Source organism: Tachypleus tridentatus, chromosome 9, assembly GCF_004210375.1.
Source record: "Tachypleus tridentatus isolate NWPU-2018 chromosome 9, ASM421037v1, whole genome shotgun sequence".
Lineage (NCBI taxonomy): Eukaryota > Metazoa > Arthropoda > Merostomata > Xiphosura > Limulidae > Tachypleus > Tachypleus tridentatus.
The window spans coordinates 134,680,026-134,705,020 of NC_134833.1; the positions used below are offsets into that span (position 1 = coordinate 134,680,026).

General features: G+C 31.6%; 1 protein-coding gene across 1 annotated transcript in view; it reads left to right on the forward strand.

The window, feature by feature from the left end:
- The window catches only part of Spf45 (splicing factor 45), a 40,971-nt gene that overhangs the window by 7,839 nt on the left and 8,137 nt on the right, over positions 1 to 24,995 (forward strand). The window contains exons 4-9 of the mRNA XM_076457385.1: positions 8,466 to 8,576; positions 15,209 to 15,372; positions 16,144 to 16,223; positions 19,585 to 19,690; positions 22,127 to 22,287; positions 24,126 to 24,223. Of these exons, the coding sequence (XP_076313500.1) occupies positions 8,466 to 8,576; positions 15,209 to 15,372; positions 16,144 to 16,223; positions 19,585 to 19,690; positions 22,127 to 22,287; positions 24,126 to 24,223 (720 nt within the window). The remainder of the gene's footprint in view (positions 1 to 8,465; positions 8,577 to 15,208; positions 15,373 to 16,143; positions 16,224 to 19,584; positions 19,691 to 22,126; positions 22,288 to 24,125; positions 24,224 to 24,995) is intronic.

Below are 24,995 nucleotides of genomic sequence, written 5' to 3' on the forward strand. Positions count from 1 at the left end.
GCAATCAATTGTATGCCAATTGTTTGTTTTGTCCTGTCAGGCCTGGAGGTGTTATGTGGTTCTCTCTACCTCCTTGCGTAGTGATAGTCTCAACTATGTTCAAATCCTTCAGTTTCGTGAGAGTTTTCCCAAATCTTTAGAGTTGGATTTGTAAATAACCATATTGCATATTCTGAACATTACAGTGGAAGAATTTTCTAAGTTACCTTTTATCAGATTTGATATGTTTATGTTTTTTGTTGCCTATTTCATTTATCCACTGTGGGATATTTTACAGGTTACTCTTTGGACTTCTTCCAGTGCTTTTTTGTCACATTCTTTATATGATCTGGGGGTTTTCCACTACCTCCCGTGGCTATTTTAGCAATATCTGCTAGATTATAAGGAGGAGGGTATACCTTTGTCATTTTCGTGTGTCTCTATTTTTCAGGGTCCCTTACATCTTGCCTTCACCAGATCCCAGTCTGTGATGAGTGTTGCCCAGACAGGTGTGCTTTTATCAATTCATTTCCACACTAACAACCAATTTGATTATTACTTGTGATTGCAGCAGGTTCCATAGAAATGAGTTATTTTATAAAACCATTTAGGCACTTACCAGATGCTATGACAGTATTATAATGGACTGTTATGAATAAAGCTAAAGGGATTCTGCCAATCAGTTTGCTTTTAAAATTCAGAGAACTTGGTTCACATATTTTACTGTTTTCAAACAATATTTTTCAAGACTCCCCAGTGCACATTAACCCCCAGGTTATACTAGTGGAGTTAGGGAAGTCCTTTCCACACCCAGTTTCCACTCACTGGGGTGGTGAATAGAGGCTTTTCTTCCAAAGTATTAGAGTATGCTCCTCCATTCATAGAGAAGAGAATGAAGTTGGGTACTGTCCTGTCCAGATCTCTGGATGTTTTTCCAAGATATTGGTAGGAGCAGCACAAGACTGTCGGAGTCTACTAATAATACAGTTACAGATTTAACAATGTGTTACCTAGTTGAGATGTGCATGGCCCTTTTTTTCGATCAGTATTGGTTTAGTATATTGTTCATGGCAGGATGTTCACTATCCCCTCATAATTTCAATTTCAAACGTGAAGTGGTCCCATGCAAGGTCCTCAATTTAGCACAATGTTACAAGTCCTTTCCATAATTGTGGGGTATGTATAATGCTCGTTGCCCAATCATTTGGAGTATGAGGATGCATTTTCATAATTCCAAATAGGATAAATTCTGTTCTTTTAATTGAGTAAAACAAACAATCCCATCATTCTGAGCCTGAAGTGGAGTGATCCTTTTGGACTCCTTCAGATGGAGGAGAAAGTTTGTCCACTTCAGTGTTGCTTCTTTTCTCATTGTAACTCCATTGATTCAGAATGCATCACTTTATGGCTACATGTTGGGACCCAGTCAAAAGTGTGTGTGTGTGTGTGTAAAATTGCAGTCCAAGTGCTCCAGCCACCAATGTAGAATATAGGGATCAAGACACTTTAATTCTGACCCTGATTTGTGGAATCTTAGCTGTCTGGTTTGGACTAGCCTGTAGTATTTACTTATGTACTGTTCTGCCTTTTATACAGGTATTAATTCTGAAACAAAAAGGGTGAAGAGCATACCTGTTCTGGATATAGTGCAGTTCACCCACTTGTGTACCACTCTTATTTTGGTACTTGCATGTTCTATGCAGACACTTTATGTATGGATGATGCTTGGACTGGCTCCTCCACCTTCTTTGTATGGTATTCTAGTTACAAGTGGTAGTGGAGGTATGTATGTTTTGGAAGTTAACATTTACTAAACTGAAAATGTATTTCTAGTAATACCTATTTTTACACTCTTCTGTCCTTCCTCTGCACTAAGCTGACATAAGCAACTGAGATGGTGAAAATCTTGAAAAAGTGATTACATTATCTGACTGAAGTGCTTATATACAGTGCTAGGATAGAAAGTGAAAGGATATGAGTAGAGAGATTTGCAAATTAGATATTGTCAAGAGCATTTAAGTGGGGTATAAAAGATTAGAGCATGCAAGACCAGTGCTAAGATAGGAAAAGCCAATGTTAAGGAAAAGCTGTGTGTCATTGGAAGTAAGTATCATTAGAAATAAATTTTCAGTTTAGGTCAATGTTAGCTTCCAACCACCCCAGGAGGATAACTAACATCCATCTACCTACCAAGTTCATTGGATTTGCTCAAACTTCATACATAACCATATCATAAATATTTTCTTGCACGTTTATTACTTTAAACAGTTCTTGTTGGAACCACTGTATTGAAAACAAGCTGATGTATCCTCTCCCACTTTGTTCTCATAACTTGGATTATAATAAACTCTGTGGAAAATTCTGGTAATTGTGCTGCATAATCCTGTTTGTTTTTTTCTGATTTTTTTTCTCTGAAGATCAGTAGTATTTCGGGTTTTTCTCACTTACCTTGTGTTGGCCTTGCTCTTTCCCCATGTTTTCTCTAGAACTGGAAGACATTTGGAAGCTATGTTGCATTATATGGGGCTAAATTTCCATTATCATCTTGAAAACACAGGCCTGTGAATTTAAACTTTATAAAAGTTGTTTTGGTTTTAATAATGGATTTTCCATAATTCAGCTATGCAGTTTTCAAAAATACTGTTTTGTTTTTTTTTTGGTTTTTTTTTGTCACATAAATTTTTAACATAAGAAGAAGAAAAAATTACTTGTATCAAATTATTGTTTGGTTACCATAATGGACATTTTGTTTTATTATATTTGGGTTATAAAATGATTGATAAGACTTGTTATGATTGGTCTAGATAAATCTATAGCTAATGGTTGCCAACATTTTTAGCATAACAAAATGTGACATCATTTTATTGAAAATGATTTGCTTATGTAAAAGTAGGTATGATGTTTAGTGAAAAACATCTGTACATAATGGATATTTTTCTATCTAGCATACAGGAATTACTGTATAGTATGTCAGAATTTCGAATCAATAAAACCATCACAGGCCTGTATAATTACCTTTAGTTTTCCTGCGCTTTTATAACCAGAGCTTGTGTAACAAAATGCTGCATATTTAGGTCATCTTGCATCTCAATTGGTACATCAATTGATAAAGACAAGATTCCTGACTCCAACATAGTCCCTGCTTTGTCTGGGTATCATCTAAATTCTTAAAGACCTGTCTTCTTTCTTCCTCTTTTGATTCCCACCTCAGTGCCTCAGCAGTAAGCCTGGAGGTTTATAACTGCAAAAAAATAAGTTTAGATATCTGGCAGAAACAGCACAGATAGCCCATTGTTTAGCTTTGTGATTAACAACAAACAAGTCTTCTCTTTACTGGGTTTACTTGTTGCATTACCATATTTTGTTCTTTTTTATCTTCTGAGTACAGGGATTGGGTACACTTCTAACCTACCCCCACTGTATTTTTGGAGAAGAGTGAAAAATCTTGATCATTACCTTTCAATAAACTTTTTGTACTTTGTTCATCCAATGATTTCAATATTTTTTTATGGCTGAATAGGAGTTATCCTACTGCAAGGTTACTAGCTGTAAATCTTTTCCTCATCTTCATTAGTTGACATGATTCTATGATAGCATAAGGAAGTGTGGGCTATGTTTAAAACCTGACACTGCTTTTAGTTTGAGATTTGAGAAGGATTAGTGCTAATTTGTTGAACATTTACAAGATCTGTGTCTTGTTACCCTTGCTATTTTCAATTTGACTTACTTCCAGAACTCGCAAATGTATGTTTAACTGGATGCTTTTTTGGTGCACTTCAGTTTGAAGATTTTCATCTCTTGGTTAAAGCTTTGGTTTTGTAGCTGATCATTGTACTTTTTCTGCTTATTATCAATAATCTTTCTTCAATTATTTTTATCATTTTTGTTTTTAACATGGACCAGACTGATATCGGCAAGTTGTTATGTCTAGTTCATGCCATCCAGTGGTATTGATGTAAAATATATGTCCTTCTTTAAACTACAACTGTTCGTTTATTATTTGCTTCTTATGCTGTACTGATATTTATGCAGAGATGTTTAATAATTGATTCTATGTTCTTGTGTTATAAGTATTTGCTTGGGTTTTGTTTCTGGTCTTGCACTTAATGCTACTGCTAGGAAACTTGTGGAAGTCATTCTGAAGTCTAGTATTTTGGGTAACCTCCACCAACAAAAAAAAAAGATGTCCTTTTTCATTTATTCCTTGACTACCTTTTCCACTTCTAGATTTCATTTACCTCATTTTGTCTTAGGTCAAGCTTAGATCTACCTAGTAAGTAGATCCCTTGCTTTGTCTTTATGTTGTTTTTGCCTCCATTCTATTATGATATGGTTTGTGACTGCTGTACCCACCTTGTAGTTTGTTTTTTGGCTTAATATGAGTTATGATCACATGTTTTGCTTGTTTCCAGTTCTGTGTTGGAAGTTGATGTTGAAAATAGAGAAAAAAATTGTGTGGTCAACATTTAGAATCCAATGAAGATTTTTGGTCAAACTGTTGACCATTTTCATACTGTTGCTTGTATTCATTTCTATGTATTATCAGAAATACTAAGTTACATTTCTTCATTTAAGTAATTGATTGTTGCTACACACAGTCAATGAATGTAATGAAGAATAAAACATAACCAATTGTACTTTATTATTTGAAAAATCAAACCAAAAGATTAGTTGCTTGAAATCTGTGCTGTATTTCGTTTTGCAGAAATAAGCATATGCACAAAAAACAAAAATAACATCATTACTTTAACTGGATATTTTTAGGAAAATAAATTATACATTAAATTTAACATCAATAGTATTACTACTGAACTTTTTTATTGTATTTTGTGAACATTAATTTTTACTCATACTTGACATTCATGGATTCTTTTCATACTGAAGGCAGTATGCTCAAATGTTTACTCATTAATATTGCTTTTTATAGGCAAGTTAACCCTTTCACTACAAGCTTAGTATAGCATGCATGAGTTTGTCTGCACATTAAATATTATCACTATAACTTCTGAAACAGTATGTGTATCTTCACAAAATTTAGTAGACTTGTTATAAAGATTGCAAGTATTTTGTATACAAAAAATTAGACTTTTAGTGAAATACTTTTACTAAAGATTTGTTTGTGAAAATAGTCTGTTTTATTACTAGTCTGAGTGGAAAGTGATTTAATGTTATGATTAAAAACTTCTTCATCTTAAAAATCTAAAGTATTATTTGTGTAAGCTCTAAAACCTAAATACATTTCAAACATTTGTTTTCAATAAGACTATATTTTATGTGATTTTCTATACTATAACTTTTTGTAGTCTGTCACTTGATCAACCTGTAACCATCATAAAAAAAATTAGGAAATAAATATAATTTTTGTGTGTGTGCTAGAATGACTACATATTATAACACAAAAATACAGATGTTTGGTCAAAGTAGCTTAAATCTCATAACACTGTATAGTTACATATATATATTTATTATTTTTATCATGTTGACCTTCCAGTCATGTCTAGCTAACATTACATAACTTACATTAATAAGATGTGTGTGCACTTGTTACATATCCATTAATATAAAACTGACCTCCAGCCCTTCTTGTCTTGGTTGTGTCTCAGTGGACTAGTCTTTTGTAATATACAGTTACATTTCAATTAGTTAACATTATATATATACATATATAGATTACTGCTGTTTAGAAATAAATTCTTAAACTTATTTTTCTTAAAATATAGAACAATAAATCAAGAAGAAAAGCAAATAATTATCTCTTCTTGCTATGACCTTTGAACTTAGTTGCTGTTGGACATAGATTACTAAGCCTTGTAAAATTTTGCACACGGAGAATATCAAAAATTTTTTTCCTTTAGTTGAATAACCACAAAATTATAAATGTACTCATACCATAAAATTCCACTGTAATTTATTAATCTCAGTAACTGAGATGTATTTAGATTTTAAAAAATATGAAACTTTGAGCAGACTAAGGACACAATCTACCTTCTTGAAATCTTGGATCAGAAGAATGTGGTAGCCTTTTCAAAGATTAAAATGGCTGATGAAAACCACTCTGGGGACATTCTTAACTCTTGATTGGTTATTCACATGTCATATATTGAAGTAAGTGTATATAAGTGACCATTTGCAAAATTAGCAAGAGGTGGAGTCACTGTGTTTGATTTAGAACATAAGCCATATCTCAGCAAAATATAAAGATGTGAGGTTTTTATTTTATACTTTAGCTTTACAATATCAGTAATTTGAGTTCCTAATTTGTACAAAACTATAGACAGTATTTTGATATCACAAACATCTAATTTTAAATAGTGCTGCATTCATAATAACACGTGACTTACTAAAATTTATATTTAGGTGAGTTCTTTTAATATTCACTTTTAAGTTGTGAAATTAATTCATATCAAACATTAGAATTTGAATTATACTTTACAATTTGATTCTAAACTTAATGATATCAATTAATAAAATAGTAGTTCAATAAAATTTTGAATGCAAGTCAACAAACACGATGACATGGCCTTTGACCTGTTGCAAAAGGGCTAATAAAATATTAAAGATATAACTTGAAATATGATCCAAGCTGTATACTCATAGGTGGGGAAAAAAGCCTTTTTTTTTTTTTTTTTACATTGAATCTTTCATGAAAAATAAAAGAGGTATAAATAAGCATGTGAATTATTTTTGTTAAGTTCATTATACTTATGATAAAATTATTTTCAAACCAGTGTAATCCTGTTACAGTGGAATATCTCAAAATGTGAAATATACAAATGTGATTGTGCCCTTGTTGACATTTGCTCATTTTTTGCTTGTAGAAAGCATGAACTAATGGAGCTAATATGTTATTTAGGTACATTTAAATTGCAGAGAATAAATTTTATAAGTATCTGCAATATAACCAGTTCCAAACATGCTTTATAGAGAATAAAATATAAATGGACAGAAAAAGTAAAACAAGCAAATACATTTACAATTGTCTAAGTTGAACAAAATATTTATTCATTAAATAATGTAAGTTTCTACAGAACTAGCTAGTCTATAAATCTGTCAATGACTTCAATTGGCTGCTGGAGAAGAATAAAAATTTTTAACGTCTACACAAGATAAAGCAAAAAACAATGATGATAATACCACACTTAGTTCAGCGATTGTTTCCATTTTACATATCCAAAAGAAAAAAATACCAATTTATACTGACTTTTAAAGGTCTCTTTTTGCTGTCTTTTAAAATGAGCTTGACCCCAGTCCAGGAGGGTAAAGCATCAAAAGGAGGCCAAGAAAGTAAGCCATATAGGACAATTGTTGTGGTATATAACCTTGTTTAAGTTAGAGAATTAATACAAGATTATAACCTGTTTACATCATGTTTATAAAAATATTCTTAATTATCTGCAGAACATCATCAACATTCAGAAAAATTTATAAAATTAAAATAAAAAAAAATTGGAAAATGAAGTTAGTTTAACAAGATCTACGATGGCAGTTAAATGAACATCAGATCAGTTTCAAATTTCATGTAATGTCTGCTTTATTGTGGCATCAAATGGTTTAACTTTTCAAAATAAATTGTATCCCACAATTCCTAGTAGTTAAACATTTAAAAAATCTTTCTCTGTTTCTTTTACAGTAACTCTGTTTCTCTAATAAGTATTGGTATATATTTTTTTCTTTCTTCCAGTAATATCTTCACAATTCTTCTACTTACTTACATGACACATTTTAGTGTAAATGAGTCCATCCAAAGTGAATCATTAATCTAAATCTGTGAATCCTGCCAATCAGTATCATCGTGTCTGAGTCTCAGATGGCATTTAAAACATTTTTTTATTTTCATTTCAAAAATTAAACTAATACTAGTAGTTGCACATCTTAATGATTTTATTCTTTACAACCAAATGTGAATGTTGTTATACTGTAGATATGTTGTGCTTTGTGAATACTTTGAATATAATGATATCTTAGCAAACATTTTTACAGGATAGAATCACATTTAAAATATGTTTGTTATGATATAGTTTACCATTGATGTTGTTTTTAGATGATTTGTACACATTAAATGCCAAAGAAATTTGTGTGATAGTTTGTTAAAACCTCTGATAAACAAGAACTAAAGATAAAGTCGTTGGAACCCTCACTCCCACCATGTGTACACACACTTACAAGCTGAATGTATAATAGTTTAAATTACAAGTGATACGTTTCTTTTTTCCCAGACTTTTATTAAATTCACTGTTGTCTTTTTAGAGCTTTGTCAGTTTTCTGAAATATTTCAATACAGAGTAAAATCGTTATTGTTTAAAGATTTGAAATGACTATTTCAACAAGCAATAAGTGATTTCTCATGTTTCCATCAATAGGAATTTCTTGAGTTATGCCTGTGCATGCTATTTCTTTAATTAAGATCATTCGTGAAGAATTCAGTCTCATTGTTTGTCATTCACTACTACCTGAATTATTATTTACTTTTTATTTCATTTTCAGAGAGAACAGACCAAAAGGGTACTGTCTTAGCTCCTGTGGTTGATTTAAAATCTCGTAAAGATGAGCAAGAAGAAACACCTCCTTTGCCAGCTATAGGATTGTCACAGGGAAGGGTAAGTTTGTGGTTTATTTTAATTTTTCAAAATAAGCTGTTATGTGTTTGGTGCTTTTGGTGCATCCTATAAAAATGTTAAATTATGCTTTGTTAACTACAAGATTCTTGTGTTCTTTTTAATTTTGTGTTTTCAATTTCAAATATGTAAGATGTAACTTTTTTTTTTTTTTTTTTGCTTTAATTTTGTCACATTTCAAATTCTTTCACCAGAAATCAGAAAGTCTTTATTGGTTTATTCTTTTAACTTTTTTTTTATGAGGGCAAATTGCATCATTAAGGTTTCAAAATTTTCTCTGTTTTTCTCATCCTATCTCTTGCAAATTAAATAGCTGTGTTTTGGTGCATATCTTATTAACAGTTGTTTTGGTTAAGAGTATAAAAAATTCCAAATGGCTTACCTATCTAATTTTTATTTGGGATGTAGTGAATAAATATTTAAAATTTCTACCTGCATAGAAAAAAACTTGTCTATAATGAAATAAAATTGCAAATATATTTGGTTTTTTATTGCAAATTTTGTTTGTTGTTTGTTTTAAAACTTCAAAATATCTTAAGCTAACAGAATTAAATGTATTTCCTGAAAAGTGGGATTATTTCTTTCCTCATAATTTATTTGCCAAATAACTTTCTTTCTTCTTTTTATAGATTTTAAATTTTAAAACTTTTATTTGTTATGTTAAGGTTTTTGTTACTATATACCCTAAAGTAGTCTAATTGTATCATAGCTGTCTTATTATTTATATTTTAAGTTATAGTAATAAGTCAATTATATTTGTTTCTCTGTCCATTTTTTTGAAGCAATTACTTTGGCAGTTCCTTTTCACTGTAAAAACTCCATGTAATAATATAAAGGATTACAGAGGTAACCTCTACAAATTAGATAAAGTGAGTTAAGAACTATCTATTTATATTAATTTTGATAATATGCAAAACATTGTATTTCACATTTCTTTTAAACCAGTTTTTGTTTATGTTATACCAATTAGTATAGTATAAAATCATAACTATTAACTCATGTTTTAAAAGTGTATGAGTTTTAAATTCTTAATTTTATAAGGCAATATAAAAAAATTCTGAATTTCCCCTAGTGTGAGAAATGTGACATTTTTTTCTGTGAGCACCCCCTTCTCTGATTCATCACCCCTTCAATAAGTATGAACTTTAATGTAAATTAGTCACTATAATATTGTCAAAGGCTTCACTCTCTCACCCCACACAAGCCCCACAACCACGACAGGACTTGTAAGTATTAAAAATAATCATAGTTTAGTCATTTAATATTCTTACATGTATGTTTTGTATTGTACATTGTAGTTAAGAAAGTCTTGTTACTCACTTTAAAACAGTAATGCAGTAGTGGACCAAAATGCCTCAGAAATGCATACCCCCATAATACTTTTAAAGATTGTGCTGCTTAACATCATATAACAGAGATACTCTTTATTTAACTTTTCATTTGTGGCTTGTGTGAATCTGCTTACTTAAAACTGAAACATGGAAATGACAAAACCCTTGTATTTGTGTTCCATTCACTTTTGAATTCATTGCTTCATCATCTAAAAAGGCTTGGAAATATCTATTTCATCATCTTGCTGACTAACCAGGATTCTTGATGTTATTCCAGAATTTCTGGACTTAAAAGCATAAATTGCTAGGTCAAAATTATTTCCATGAGACAAGATAAAAGGTTGTTTATCAGCCTGGGTCATTTAATGATGTGCTGGTCTCTTGAGGGGAGGAAGTGCATGCCACACTACTGTGCTATTCTATTAGGTTGTTCGACAAATAATGGCATAGTTTTACGTTAAAATGTTAGTCATCTATATGTGTAAGAAATGTATTTTTTATGACTTTAACTGTTGTAAAACTAAAGTTTTTTCTGTTCGTTAGTGCCTGTATTCTTTTCTTTTATTTCCAGTATTTTAGATCCTTACAATTAATGATGGAAAAAAAGCTGTGCATCTTTTTGTGCATGAATTTAAACTTGGTCATAAAACATTGCAAACAGCTCACAACATCAACCAAGCATGGGGTGAAGGAACCACCTCCAAATGTACATCATAGCATTGATTCCAAAAGTTTCATTATGAAGATGTGAGTCTTGAAGATGAGAAGGGCAGAGGACATCCTTCTGTTGTTAAAAATGACCAATTGACAGCATCAGTGGAAAGAAACCTGTGCCAAACTGTTTGAGAAATGGCACAAAAATTGGGTGTTGGCATTTTCACAATTTTGGACCATCTCAAGCAAATTGAAAGAGTGTAAAAGTTCTAGAAGTGAGTTCCACACTAACTCAGTGAGAATCAGAAAATTGCCATTTTAATTGTGCTCCATGCTGATTTTGTACACTAGAAATGACCCATATTTTGATTGAATTGTCACCTGCGATGAAAAGTGGATTCTTTACAACAATGGTGCACAAACTTTTTCAGTCAGGGGCCACAAAAAAGTGAAGATTAAAATCGTCCACTGTTGTTTCACACAGGATTGACATCACAATTAAGAACATACAAATAATGATTACATCAAAGAGTTTGCATATTATTCTAAGAAATGTTATGATACGTCAACTGTCACAAAGTCAGTGGGATGGATGGTGCTGCATGTCATTTACGAGCTTAGAAATGTCTGGCTCGATATTTGACGTTGAAAGACGCAAGACTGCTTCCAGGTGATCATCAGTCAGCTGATTGCAAGTGTTGTTTTTGTTCAGTTTCATATGTAAGAAAGCCTGTTCACAGCAGTATGTGCTACCAAACATGCTGGTGTGGACAAATGCGTTCTCTTTCAGATTAGCAAATGTATCAGGCAACGTTTTGTAGAAGTCAAGCAAACTGTTTTCTCTGTAAATAACATGCAGTTCATAAGATGCATGGAGATCAGTAAGTTCGAGCTGATATTTTGCTGACAAGTCATCCACTGACACACTGAACGGATCAGCAAAAAGTTTCATCAACAATCTGCCTTGGTCAAAGTCATGAAACCATGAGTTGAAGGATTGAATCAAGGTATCTAGCTTCCCAACATAAACTTGTGTGTCAATGTCCTGATTCTTCTGTAGCTGTGACTGAAAAGTGGGAAAGTGCACGAAGTTGCCTGATGCTGCCAGAACAACTGCAACTTTGTCCTGAAAGCTTAGACGTGACTTGCAAGCTGACAGACAAACTGATTTTTGCCTTGCAACTTCAAATTCAGATCATTCAAGTGTTGTGTCATGTTGACCAGAAAGGTAAAATCAACTTGCCATGCTGAATCTGTCAGGGAAATCACTTCTGTGTCTTTGTTCTTGCTTCTGAGGAATTCTATATTCTCATCAGCCAACTCCCAGAATCTTCTGAGCATCTTCCCTTGACTGAGCCAGTGTACATCACATTGATACACAAGGTCACCATAGTCTGAATCAATTTCTTCAAGAAGACTTTGAAACTGATGGTGATTGAGCCTTCGTGATTTGATGAAATTAATGGTTTTCGTTACTAATGCCATCAGTGCCTGAAAACCAAGTTCCTTACTGCACAGGTTCTGTTGGTGAAAAATACAGTGCAATGTCACCAACTGTCTGTTCTGCTTTCCTCGATGCTTCATCAACAATGCTACCAGCCCGCTACTCTCTCTGGTCATGGATGGTGCTCCATCAGTTGTCACACTTACCAGTTTCGTGAAATCCAATGAAACACTACTACACAGTCGTACTGTCTCCTTGAATAAAGCAGACCCAGTTGTCTGACCCTTCATGGAACCCATGCCGATTAGTTCCTCTGTAATATCAAACGATGATGACACACCACAAACAAACACTAGTAACTGTGCTGTTGAACTGATGTCAGTCGACTCATCTGCTGCCAAAAGAAGTAGACAAAGTTGGCTGCTTTATTTGTAATCTGCCTTGCCACGTCTGCTGAGAGGTGTGAAATTCTTTGTTGAACTGTCATATGATTCAAAGCCACCGTCTGTAGCTTGCGAACTGCTTCCAGACACAACTTTTCCAATTTAGTAATCATACATTGCTTGACAAAATCACCATCAGTGAACGGTTGGCCAGATTTCGCTATCATCAACGAAATATTGTAACTGACCTCACATGCTGCACCTAAATCTGCTGACTGCTTTGAGCAAACGTTCTGCTGGTGATTCAGCGACTGCCGCAGAGATTCAATTCAAGCTGTTCATTCATCACTGACAACATTGTGGAACTCTTTATGCTTCGACTCATAATGACGCTTTATATTGGATAACTTCGCCACTGCTACTGTTGAATGACACAGCAGACAAATCACGTTTTTCTGTTGTTGAACAAAACAGTATTACACAGTCCAATCATCATGAAACTGCCGGTTTTCGTCATCAACTTTTCTTTTACGATTAGCTGCCATTTTTGTTATGAAATAATATCAAAATAGGTCTCATAAGTAAATCTCTAAGAACAATTGGAATGCGTGAGATTTTGTAATTACGAAAATATTACATCATTGCGCAAATGATTAAATACCTATGCATTAATGAGATTTGCTTATTAAATTTTCTGTATTGCTTGACACAAATATGCAACCATCCAGTATCTAATCTAATGCATATTCTTCTATAGCGCTTAATCTTCACGCAGGCTAGAAATGTAAGCGTGCAAACTCTATGTTTGACTTTCCTGTTGGACATTGCAAGCCACTCAGCAACTTGTACAGGCCAGATTTGGCCCGTGGGCCGGACTTTGTGCACCACTGCTTTACAACAACAGAAAGTGATTTGCACAATGGCTGAAGTGTGACAAGGCTTTAAAACTCTTCTCAAAAGTTTCACCAGCAAAAGACCGTGGTCATCAGTCTACATCCAGTGTTATCCATTACAGCTTGCTCAACATGGCCAGAATATCACTGCAGAGATTTACTGTCAAGAATTGAAAGTAATGCATAGAAATTTGTGTGAAAAAAATGCCAGGATTAGTCAACTGAAAAGGACCAATCTTGCCTTGTGATAATGCTTGGCCACATGTTGCTCGGATGATGCTTCAGAAGCCCAGTGTATTGGGCTATGAAACATTGTCTCATCCTTCTTACTTTCCAGACCTGTTGCATATCAACTACCACTTTTTCATGTACTTGGACAACTTTTTATAGGACAAAAAATTCAGTAGCAAAGGATGGCTTTAAAGAATTTTTTAGTTCTAGGACTTCAGAGATGTATCGTGATGGCATAAATAATCTTGTTTCTCATTGGCAAAAGTGTGTAGATTCACTAAGTTTCTATTTTAATTGATAAAATTGCTTTTGAAACTTTTTAGTTTCTTATAAAAGTTAAAATTCAAAATCTGTCATTATTGTTTGAACAACCTGATAAATCAGTTGCACTTGAGTATATTTTTTTAAAATACTTTTCATCTTATTCACTTCCTCTTTATTTTCATCATTATGTTCTCTTACATTTTGACATATTTTTAAGTTGTAAGATTCTCCTGGATGGGAATTTTACATTTGGAAGTGGCAGACATGAAAGATGTATCAATTTTATTATTAACCATAACTGAAATGTGGGCGTATAGCATTGTTTTGAACTGTATTTGGATGGCTTGCAGCACCCGTACAATGTTCCAAGCCAACAAAGTGGTGGTCTTTTGCAAAAAATGTTTGCATCGTATGATGTCAGACACATTTGAATGGTTAAATATCTCTAGCTTAAGTGTGTAATGTATAAACTTAATTTATCAGTATCAATTGGTTATTGCATAATTTTCAAATCTACATGAAGGATAGGTCATCAGATGTTAAACTGCAAATCATAAAATGTTATTTGTTTTCAAAATATAAATCAGCTCTTGTTCATTTAAATCAGTGAAAGAATATGTTTATACAGTTACACAAAATTCAGAAAAATAATTTTTAAATACTTTATTGTTCATTTTATCTCATTGAATCAGTATTTGTCATTTTTTGTTTTTTTCTTTGAATATGTTCAACAGTCTTGTAAGATCTTATGTAGTTAAATTCATTTTTCCAAGTTCACTGTTGCCCAAAGACTTGTGCAGTGTCACAGGAATTTTGGGATATTCTAAAAATAGTTATTTGTCAAAATAACATTTTTATTTACATACTATACTATAATACTAGGAAACACCTAACTTCAGCTATTTTAGAGAGGGTTTGAAGGAATGAAGATACCATATGATTAGAAACTTTCCTGTGAACTCCTTAGTTCAAGACTTCAAATATATGACTTTCATAAATATTTCCATTTAAATATTCATTTGTGTTATACAGAAGATTTGAATAGGTTTACATTATTATATGCTATTTGTAGTATCCATTTCCTGGACAGAAGTTATGTAAATTTGTGATTAATGGAAGGTTACTTTAGGACATGAAAAGTTGCTTTCATTATATATAATTGTAAAAAATGCAAAACTTAAAATGTGAAACCTCAAATTTACCTGTATCTTTTCATGGACCCAACAAATGTTCATGCTAAATTTTTGGTGAAGATTCATCAGAAGGGGAGCAAAGTAGATGTAAAAAAAATTGCAAAAACATCCATAAAAAACTTAAAACTGAATGTTTGCATGTACCTCTTTATAGACCCAACAAACCTCCATGCCAAATTTTAGGTAAAGGTCCATTTTAAAAATATTGTTATATTCTTCAGGAAACAAAAAGTGCTGTAACTGCAACTCTGCTTGGGGGAGACTGGGATATTCGACTTGAATATGATCCAATGTGGCCAAATGACTATGAAAAAATTATGAAAGACAGAATGGAAAAGAAACAGAAAGAACGACAAGAACTTAGAGAATCAGACATCAGAGAAAGGTTGTTTATCATTAGTGATTCAATATTTAAGCATATGCAAGACTAAGCTGTTGGTTTACATATTTCACTTGACATATATCTTATTATTATTAAAATAAGCAGTATTGTTCCATTAGATTGTTTTCTAACATAGTAGTCAAGAAAAAACAGACAAATATTATCAGGTGTCTTGAAAGTAATTTTATTTTACATTTAATAATCTGTATCTTGTTTATTTTATTTTAGTTACATAAGTCAAAATAAAACTTGACCATATTTCAGAATTCCTTGTTTCCTCTTACGTTTATCTTTGTATATGTAGCAGTGATGTCCCCTGTTACTCAAATTTTCTTTGCTGTATTAGATGCAGTATGTTACATATCTGTGTCTGTTTTTCATGAAATAGTTTTTCAGGATTAAGTGTTTTTTTCTCTCCCAGATACTCCTGCTTTCTTTTCTTGACATTTTAGTGTTTTACTGTGTAATATTTTAAATTTTCTAAGGTTTATGCATGATTAAAGTATACTTATAGCAATGTTTTTGTCAATTAAGTTTAGATTTTGATATACCTTAAGAAATATTGGATAGATGCACCAGATAAAGATGTCACATGTAATATTCTGTTAAAGGTACTTGTACTTTGTTATAATGCTGACTAAACTGTTGATTTATGTACTGAACTGAAATATAAGAATACTTAAATTATGAATGGTAAATAACATTGCAGTTATATTTCATGTAGTTACCTTTTTGTTAATCTTAAAAATCACCTTTGCTATCTTATATTATAAGGAGGCAGAAGGATCGCGTTCGTGATCGAGACATTGATAAACGAAGAGAACAAGAGGAAGAGAAAGAGCTACCAAAGAAAGGTAAGTGTTAAATAAATCTAGTTTTAATTTTAAGAATTACATTTAAATTTACTAATACAAAACAGTGCAGTGCATTTGTTTCAGTATCTTTTATGTTTTTATGTTTGATAATGTTTATTGGGCAATTAACTTCTGATAAAATCCAGCTTCCTAAATAAATCAGATCTAAAGACTATCCCTGTAATGAACATAGCTGTTTAATATACTCTTCTTATCTTTAATAATTAGAATGTATTGAGTCTAAAGTTAGGTTTACCCTTCTGTGTATGTTTGGACATCTCCAGTGTTCACGGTGCGAGTTAGAAATTTGCAAAACTGAACTGGTCAGTAGAACATTGATGAAGAGTACATGAAATTAGATTGTTTTGCACCTATAAAATAGGATTATATGGTCTTATCTTTTTGGTTCTTTAAAAAGTCATTAATTTCACTTACATGTAAGAAAAAGAGATGTATAAACATTTTGGTATATCTTTTAAAAGTGGTTTACATTGCAATATTTTAAACTTTTATCAGTTTTTTTTCTTCTTTCATTTTGACTTATCCTCCTTAACAGGATTAACTTGATCATTTGGTTTTATTTTTGTGGTCAGAAAGTTTTTTAATGCTTGCTAGTATTAGTACGTTTTATTATTTATTCATTGTTCACAAAACCAGTTGTCACCAAGTTGTTTGTGGACATGTTGAAAATTACCGCCAAAGCTTTGCTGTGGAAAAATTGCAGAAGTACAATAGTAATTAATAAATATAATGGCCATCATCTGTAACAAACTTAATGGTTTAGAGATGTGGAATCAAATTTTTGCTGTTCTTAGAAATTTATTTATGATAATTTTAATCAATACTATTAATACATCTATTTTTTTTCCACACTTACTTGGGATATGTATATATTAAAGACATGTACTCTGATGTCCTGGAGTAAATCAGAAGATTGAATTTACTAAGAAGTGTTAATTAGATCAAGAATTTCTTTTTATAAATACTCTCAATTCATTAAAATAATAAGTTTTCAACACAGATTTACCAAAATCTCACACATAAGTTCAAATCTCCATTCAGGCTCAGCTTATACTTTCATTCAAAAATTAGCCAAGATTAAATGTTTTCTGCACAGTACTATTTCTACTTCTAAAAAACAATGATTTATTAAAAAGAAAGATGAGTTTATATTAAACTTTGTTTTATAAAATGAATTTCCTGAGCTTTTAAATGACACATTTTAAGGTAAACAAATGTTTTATTCTAAAATAAGGTTTCAAGGCATATATAACTTGAGTCTATGGGTGCTCTCTGCTTATGAGAGTAGTTAACTTTTTTGTCACAGACACAAATTCAAAATCAGTCACTGGTTTTTTTAGGATTATAGGATGATAAAATAAGAGGGTTGCAGCATTGTTTAAATATTTGTGGCTTTGATATCAATAAATCCAGTACAATTTTAATTTAATTTTTAGCCCTTTCAATCTTTGTGATTTCTTCATGTGATGAAGTAAAACTGCTCTAAATACTTTTAAGTTTAATCAATCAGATCTTTAACGAGATTAATTTTAAAGGCAGTAGAGAGAAAAATCCTATTAATATGTATTAATAATAATTTAGAATATGTTGATTTAGAACCACTTTCTCCATTATTTATTATAGTATATAAGAAAGTAATATTGAATTGTGCAAAATGAAATCTAATGTCAGGATGTTTGTTTTACTCTTAATTTTCAAATTTAAGTTGTTCTTATAACTGCAAAATAACAATTGCATTGTTCCTCTAACATCTTAACCCTTTGAATAAGGGTGGATGAAATTATCCTCCACTCAACTAGAGAAGGGCATTTATGCAACAAAAAAATATAACACAATACATTCCTCACAAAATCTGGTTAAAGTTTATAAATATCTTGTATACAAGGAATGACATTATTCTAATTATATCTTATGAAAATGTTATTTATAGTAGTTATTTGCATTCAAACTGATAAAATAGTTTGAGTGCAAGCTGATTTTAAGTATAGAAATACTTCATTTTATAGTTTTTGTATTTCATTTGCATAACTTTTAGAACCTATAAAATTAACATCAAGGATAATTCTTAAATTTTATATTTATTTCCTTTACCATGTCATTAAGTCTAGCTATTATAATCAATATACAATCCAATAAAATGATTAAAATTAGGGGGAAAAAAACTTAATTTTTGTAGAATATCTTTAAAGATGTTATTTTCCTTGTATCCATAATAATTTTGGGTCTATCCTTTTCATATATACTTAATTTTTAATATTTTCTTGTACTTTACCACTTATTATTTATCTCAGTACAAGTCAACAGTGCCATTGAAACATATTAGAGTTTTTTTTGGGAAACATGTACAACCCTTCAGCAAAAGTTTTGTTCAGTGTGTAATATTGTTAACCTTGAGAACAGATGTAAAGTATGATATATATTTAAAATATGTTTAAACATTTTAGTTCCTTATTTTTAATTATAATTAATACATAATTAACTAAAATACAATAGCATAAACTAAATAAAATTTAAACTGTATCTTTAACCATGACATTTAGGGAATAAACAACGAGTGTCATAGTCGATCAAGCAATGAACAATACTACACATACTCCACAATGACAATGTGGTGCCAGTTTCAAAATGACCATTGTTAAAGTGTAGAATGAGCTCTAATGATTGTACACATGTGTATGCAACATCTACATATAAACTGTAAAGCTCAAACAAATCTTTTGAAGATGGGCATGTAAACTGTCAGGATTTGAAAAAAATATATTTATTTCACTCATAATTTTGAAATGAAATGAGTCAAAAGTTTAAAGTAAGCATCTTATTGTCTATACGTACTTCTGATCAATTACTGTTGTATTTTTAAAGATACAGAAAGCCAAAGTAGTGTATTTTCAGAGCTTATTGGTCACATGACAATACATCTCAAATTCAAGTAGTTTTTTATAGGTTTTTTTTTAAATAAAGGACTTAAAAACTTTGGTTCATAGCATATGTTATAATGTTAAATTAATTTACAAACAATGATATTAAAGATATTTAATTAAATTTTTAATGTAACACTGACTTTGCAGAAAAGTTTTTAAAGGGGTATTCACTGTGAAAAGGTTAAAGTGATTTAAAAACAAAATCCTAGACTACCATCTAGTGTATCTGAATAAAGACTTAAAAATATGTCAGTCATAACAAGTGTAAGTTTAGATTCCAAACTTACCCTTTGACTCGGTTAATTTTCTAATATATGTTTCAGTGTATGAGTTATGTATCTAACTTGCTATGAAATCTTTCTTCAGTTATATTTCACAAATTTGATTTGATGGTGATATTTTTATTTAAATCTGAACAGCATCAACAAACACTGGAGCAGCAATAGCTCCTCCACCATCCTTGCTGGAGCCTACTGATAAAAAAGAAGAACTGCCATCCAATGTAAAATATTCAGGAGGCTTGGGGTAGAATATTTTTTTTTCAAACTTCATTAAAGCTGTTTCTTTGCCTTTTCTAGTTTCATGTGTTTTAAAGTAATTTATGCAACAAAGAGACATATGTGATTGTATTAATAACAAATAACACTATGAAACACAAATTTTGTTCCTGGATAGTATGTGTTATTTCTCAATTGCTTATGTTGTAAAAGTACAGAAAATGGCCATTATTTCCTTCAAACTTTGCTTTTGTGACCTGGATAATGAGATTTAGAAATTAACCTATTTTCTATGTAAAAACGGCTTGCACATTTTCTTTTACAGAAGGTTTGAATAAAATAACATATGAATCAAGATTTACATGTATTTATACTAAAGTTATACAAAAATGAACAAAAATGTTTAGAAGTGAGTAGTTTTTCAAGATTTGTGACTGTAATGTAAATCACTTTCATGTATCATCCTCCAAATATAGTCTCCCATCATGATCATGTTTTCATTATGTGCTCCTTGGTAGCAGCATTCAAACTTCAGTATATGTTGGTGGAAGTGCTCACCTGGCTCCTCTGAGTATGCTCCTGTGCTGTGTTCTCCTTGAATTTATCAAGATGAGCATCAAGGATATGGACTTTCAGGGACATCCTGCAGCCCATTTTGCCCTAGTTCTTCACCAGAGCCTCAATTAGTTCCACATAATTTTCAGCATTATGATTGCCCAAGAAGCCTTGACCCACTGCAACAAAGCTTCCCCAAGATTTTTTCCCTTTCTACTGAGCTTCTTGGAGAATTCTGTGCACTGCAGGATCTTCTTTATTTGTCTACCTCCTCTTCTGATTTGCTGCTCTCTTCTGTGGTTGGCTGCTTTCTCTCTGATGGAGTGGGTACAAGGAGCTCAGGGCAGTCTGGCACTGGGGCAATGGATGATGGAATGGGCAATGGCCCAGATACATTATAGCAGATGCATTCTTGCCAGCCTGACATTTGGAAGGGTCCACCATGCAGAAGTAGCAATTGCTTGAGTGGTCAGTGAGTTTGCACCAAATTCTTGGAATAACAAACTTCGTGGCTCTCTTTTCCCCTCTGTACTGTCCTGAAAAAGAGCAAAATAAATTTATTCTTCATAATAATTTTCAATAGTACAGAAAAAGAAAGATATTTAAATTTTAAAATGTCTAAAATTTGTATAATATAACATTTTATTATTCAAGTAAGCAAAAATTGTGCATCTTCTAGAATTTCTTTGAGGTGCTCGGGGTTTATCTTGATCCCCGACAGGTGTACCAAAATATGGCTTGTAGGCTTCACACATTTTAGAAGATGCTGTCACAGAGTATTTTTTTGCTCTTATCTTGATAAATTGGCCACATATATAGCAGAATGCATCTGGGGATTGCTTGTAGCTATTGGTGACATTTCTGATAAAATCAGATAGGTCTATGTATTCACTTAGGCAGCTAAAACTAAACTGGTGAGTGGTGAGCCCCTGTACATATATTACTATGGAAAGTTCTAGAAAATTGTAAAAGGTTCGTGAAACTTCTTGTACATTCTACAAATTCTTGTAAGTTCTACAACATTTTAGAAAGTTCTTGAAAATTCTTGTGAGTGTGAGAAAATTCTCTATCAGCTACTCAGCACTGAATCTACCTTAAATGTTCTGGAAAATGGGTGAATTTGAAAATTTCATTACCCAGGTCACAAAAGCAAAGTTTGAAAAGAAAAATAGGTCATTTCCATTTACTTTAGACATAAGCAATTAGTAAATAACACTTTCTGCCCAGGAACAAGAATAATTAAACATTCTGTTGCATAGTGTAAATTCATCCTTATGTTTTAAACATTTGAAAGTGTCCTATCATACATGCATGTTATTTTTTTGAGTGATAACATAAACAGATGTGAATATTTCATCACCTTTCAAAATAAATGAAAAATTGTATTGTTTAAGTTACACAGTCCTGTGAAAAGGTATATTGGAGGTATATGTATATTATTTCTAATTTGATTTGAATGAAAAAATTCTGTTAGACTTTTTCTGGAGATCCTGTTATTTATTTAACTTTTTCTCAGTCATTCAGTTTGTTTTTTATCTTACTTGCTATCTACTTGTCCTTTACACCCTTTTTCAAGTGTAGTTGAGGTTCTTGTTTTTTAAGAGGTTAATTATTATCTTATTCCCCAGTTCACTTCCATAAATTTTATTATTTATCTGCTACTTTGTAATGTCTCAATTTCTTTCTTTTTTTTTGTTAAAGAAGGAAACACTTCTTTTAGTTTGTTTTTGGTTTTTCCTTTAGTAGCTCCTTCCTATCTATGCATTTATCTTGTTAATTTTTTGCTTTTCTACTTTTTTGTATGTTATTTACTCTCATAAATTGTTATAGTAAGTTTAATAATCAAGAACTTGCTATGAACTTGTACATATACAAGTAGATTTAAGCAGATATTACTTACTACGTCTAGGGGCTCTGTGAGTTCTGTTGCAGCTCGTATTATGGCAAAATATGGTTACAAGGAAGGCCAGGGTTTAGGGAAGAAGGAGCAAGGAATGAGTCAAGCTTTACTTGTAGAAAAAACAAGTAAACGAGGAGGAAAAATAATTCATGAGAAAGACTTACCAAAAGGTAAGTATAATAAATTTACAGTTCAGAAGTTAACCACAAACAATTTTACTGGTAATAGTATAAAATATTGTTATAAATTCTTAATTTTAATTTAGTTGGTAAGTAGTTTTTATTCCAATTTATTTGGATGGTAAATACCACAATTAAATGTTTCTGTGCAGGAGACATTGAAATGACCAAAAAAAAACTGAAATAAACCTAAATTATTCTTGATTCTTTCTTTCGGGAATGACTTCAAATTCTAACATGAAACAAACATTCCTTTAACCTAAGTAGCTTTAAAATTATAACAGTATGCATCTATTCATAATTAAATTTCATTGCTCTTTGAATGCCTTTTGAACTGTGTCTAATTACTATTCACATCATTGTAAATCCCTTGGGGAATGAGGAGCTATTTTTGCTGTTGAATTCGTTACAACTTACTTCAAGCTTGCATGCCTTGTGAAACATCTATATTATTTTAATCATTGTAACTAACTATACTTATTGTAAAGAGATCCCTATTTTTATATTTTAGTTACTTTTATTATAAATAAAAAGTGAACATGAAAAACAAGAGATAAAAGTACTTATCTGGCCTTTTTTTTTTTTCCATTTGCGATGACACTTAACCATATTTTTTTAATACTAATTGTAGTAGTACACTAAATAATGCACCAAATAATATAGAATAACAACAAGCAAAATTCAGACAATTTCCTGTAACTAAGTATCACAGTTTTTCTGGCTTTTTAACAATGCAACAAGAGCCATTACAAATTCATCCAAGCTAGTTGTTATTTATCCATGGGAACAAATTTTGCACTAATAGAGAAAATTATAATTCTCTATTCAGAAAACCGTATGATATTATATGTCGTCTGATAGAGGAATATCTTTGGTTTTTATTGGTTATACGTAATACAGAATTATACTTAACAGACAATTATTAACAACTTTTGAAAGAGAGGATATGATAAGTGGGTGTGGCAAGAGGGGTCTGATTTTCTATTTGATATGATAGGTGGGTGTGGCAAGAGGGGTCTGATTTTCTATTTGATATGATAGGTGGGTGTGGCAAGAGGGGTCTGATTTTCTATTTGATATGATAGGTGGGTGTGGCAAGAGGGGTCTGATTTTCTATTTGATATGATAGGTGGGTGTGGCAAGAGGGGTCTGATTTTCTATTTGATATGATAAGTGGGTGTGGCAAGAGGGGTCTGATTTTCTATTTGATATGATAGGTGGGTGTGGCAAGAGGGGTCTGATTTTCTATTTGATATGATAGGTGGGTGTGGCAAGAGGGGTCTGATTTTCTATTTGATATGATAGGTGGGTGTGGCAAGAGGGGTCTGATTTTCTATTTGATAGCTCTGTAACCAAACAAGATTGAGAGCTACAAAATTATGCTCTTTTTATGAGCAATGAAAATTTTACAGTGATTAATTTATGTTAAATTATGTACTTATTAAATGGGTAGTGAATAAAGTAGAGAAGAGGGGGTGTGTAAAGAAAATGTTGCATTTCTCACACTAGGGGAAATTCAAGATTTTTAAAAATATTGCCTTAGAAAATTAAGAACTTAACTTATATACTATTAAAATATGCATTATTAGCTTTGATTTTATGCTATACTAATTCATATAAAATAAACAGAAAGTAGTTTAATTCAATTTTGAATATAAATTGCTAAAACCTTGTGACGTGTATATTAAGAGATGCCCATACAAAAATAGTTAAATAAAATAAAATCAATAGTGGCATGTTCCTTGTGAAATGAAATAGTCCAGAAAGCCAATTTAGTGATAAAACTTCTATGGCTTCTATTATTTTAATTGAGTTCTGTAATTTTACAGAACCACAGGTTTCATCACCTTCTACAGGGTCAGGTTCTTCAGCATCAGAGTCAATTACAGAAATGATGAAGAATCCATCCAAAGTTGTGCTGCTCAGAGTAAGTACATAACTTCGCATAATTTTCCATTTTTTTGTGAGGAAAAATAACAAAGTAAAGACATGAAGCCACGTTTTTGACTGGATTGAAATAGCTTGTATGGTCAAAGCAACTAAGACTTGTTGACTTAAATTTGTAACCATTAGACTGATCTTTAAGACTAATTTAATCTAACAAATTTCCAGATTAAAATCAGCAATCTAAGCTCATGACATATATTGTTAATGTTTTTCTGAAATTTGAAAACTATTGATTAATTAGGTTGTGAATGACAAACAAGACAAACATTTCTATTTTAATCTCCTAAAAGTTTAACACAAATCAGTGAAAACTAAAGTACTCACTTGCTTCTTAAGTAGCTACTGTTTCCATTATCGTGCTAACCACATGAGTGCAGTCACAATACATGTACTTTATGGAGCCTTGCTCCATTAGAAATATGGCATTCACATTTTTTATACACTTAACATGCTTGTTACTTTTAATATTTGACACCATTTTTATTTGGTCTGTAAATGAAAAACTCTGCCAGGAGTTTTTGGCATCCCAAAAGGCTCATTTATTGTATACTATACTGTGCTCACAGTTAGAAGTGAAACATCCTTGATAGTTCTTATCTACTTAATCTTTGGCAAGGAAAAATCCTTGGAAAATAAGTTATAGCAAAGATTTTTAGTGCAAAATTAATTATCTTTTTTCAATTTTGAGGAAGTACTTTAGAAAATGTACCTACCCCTTCTTTCTTTTACAGTGAAAATGTGTATTTACAAAG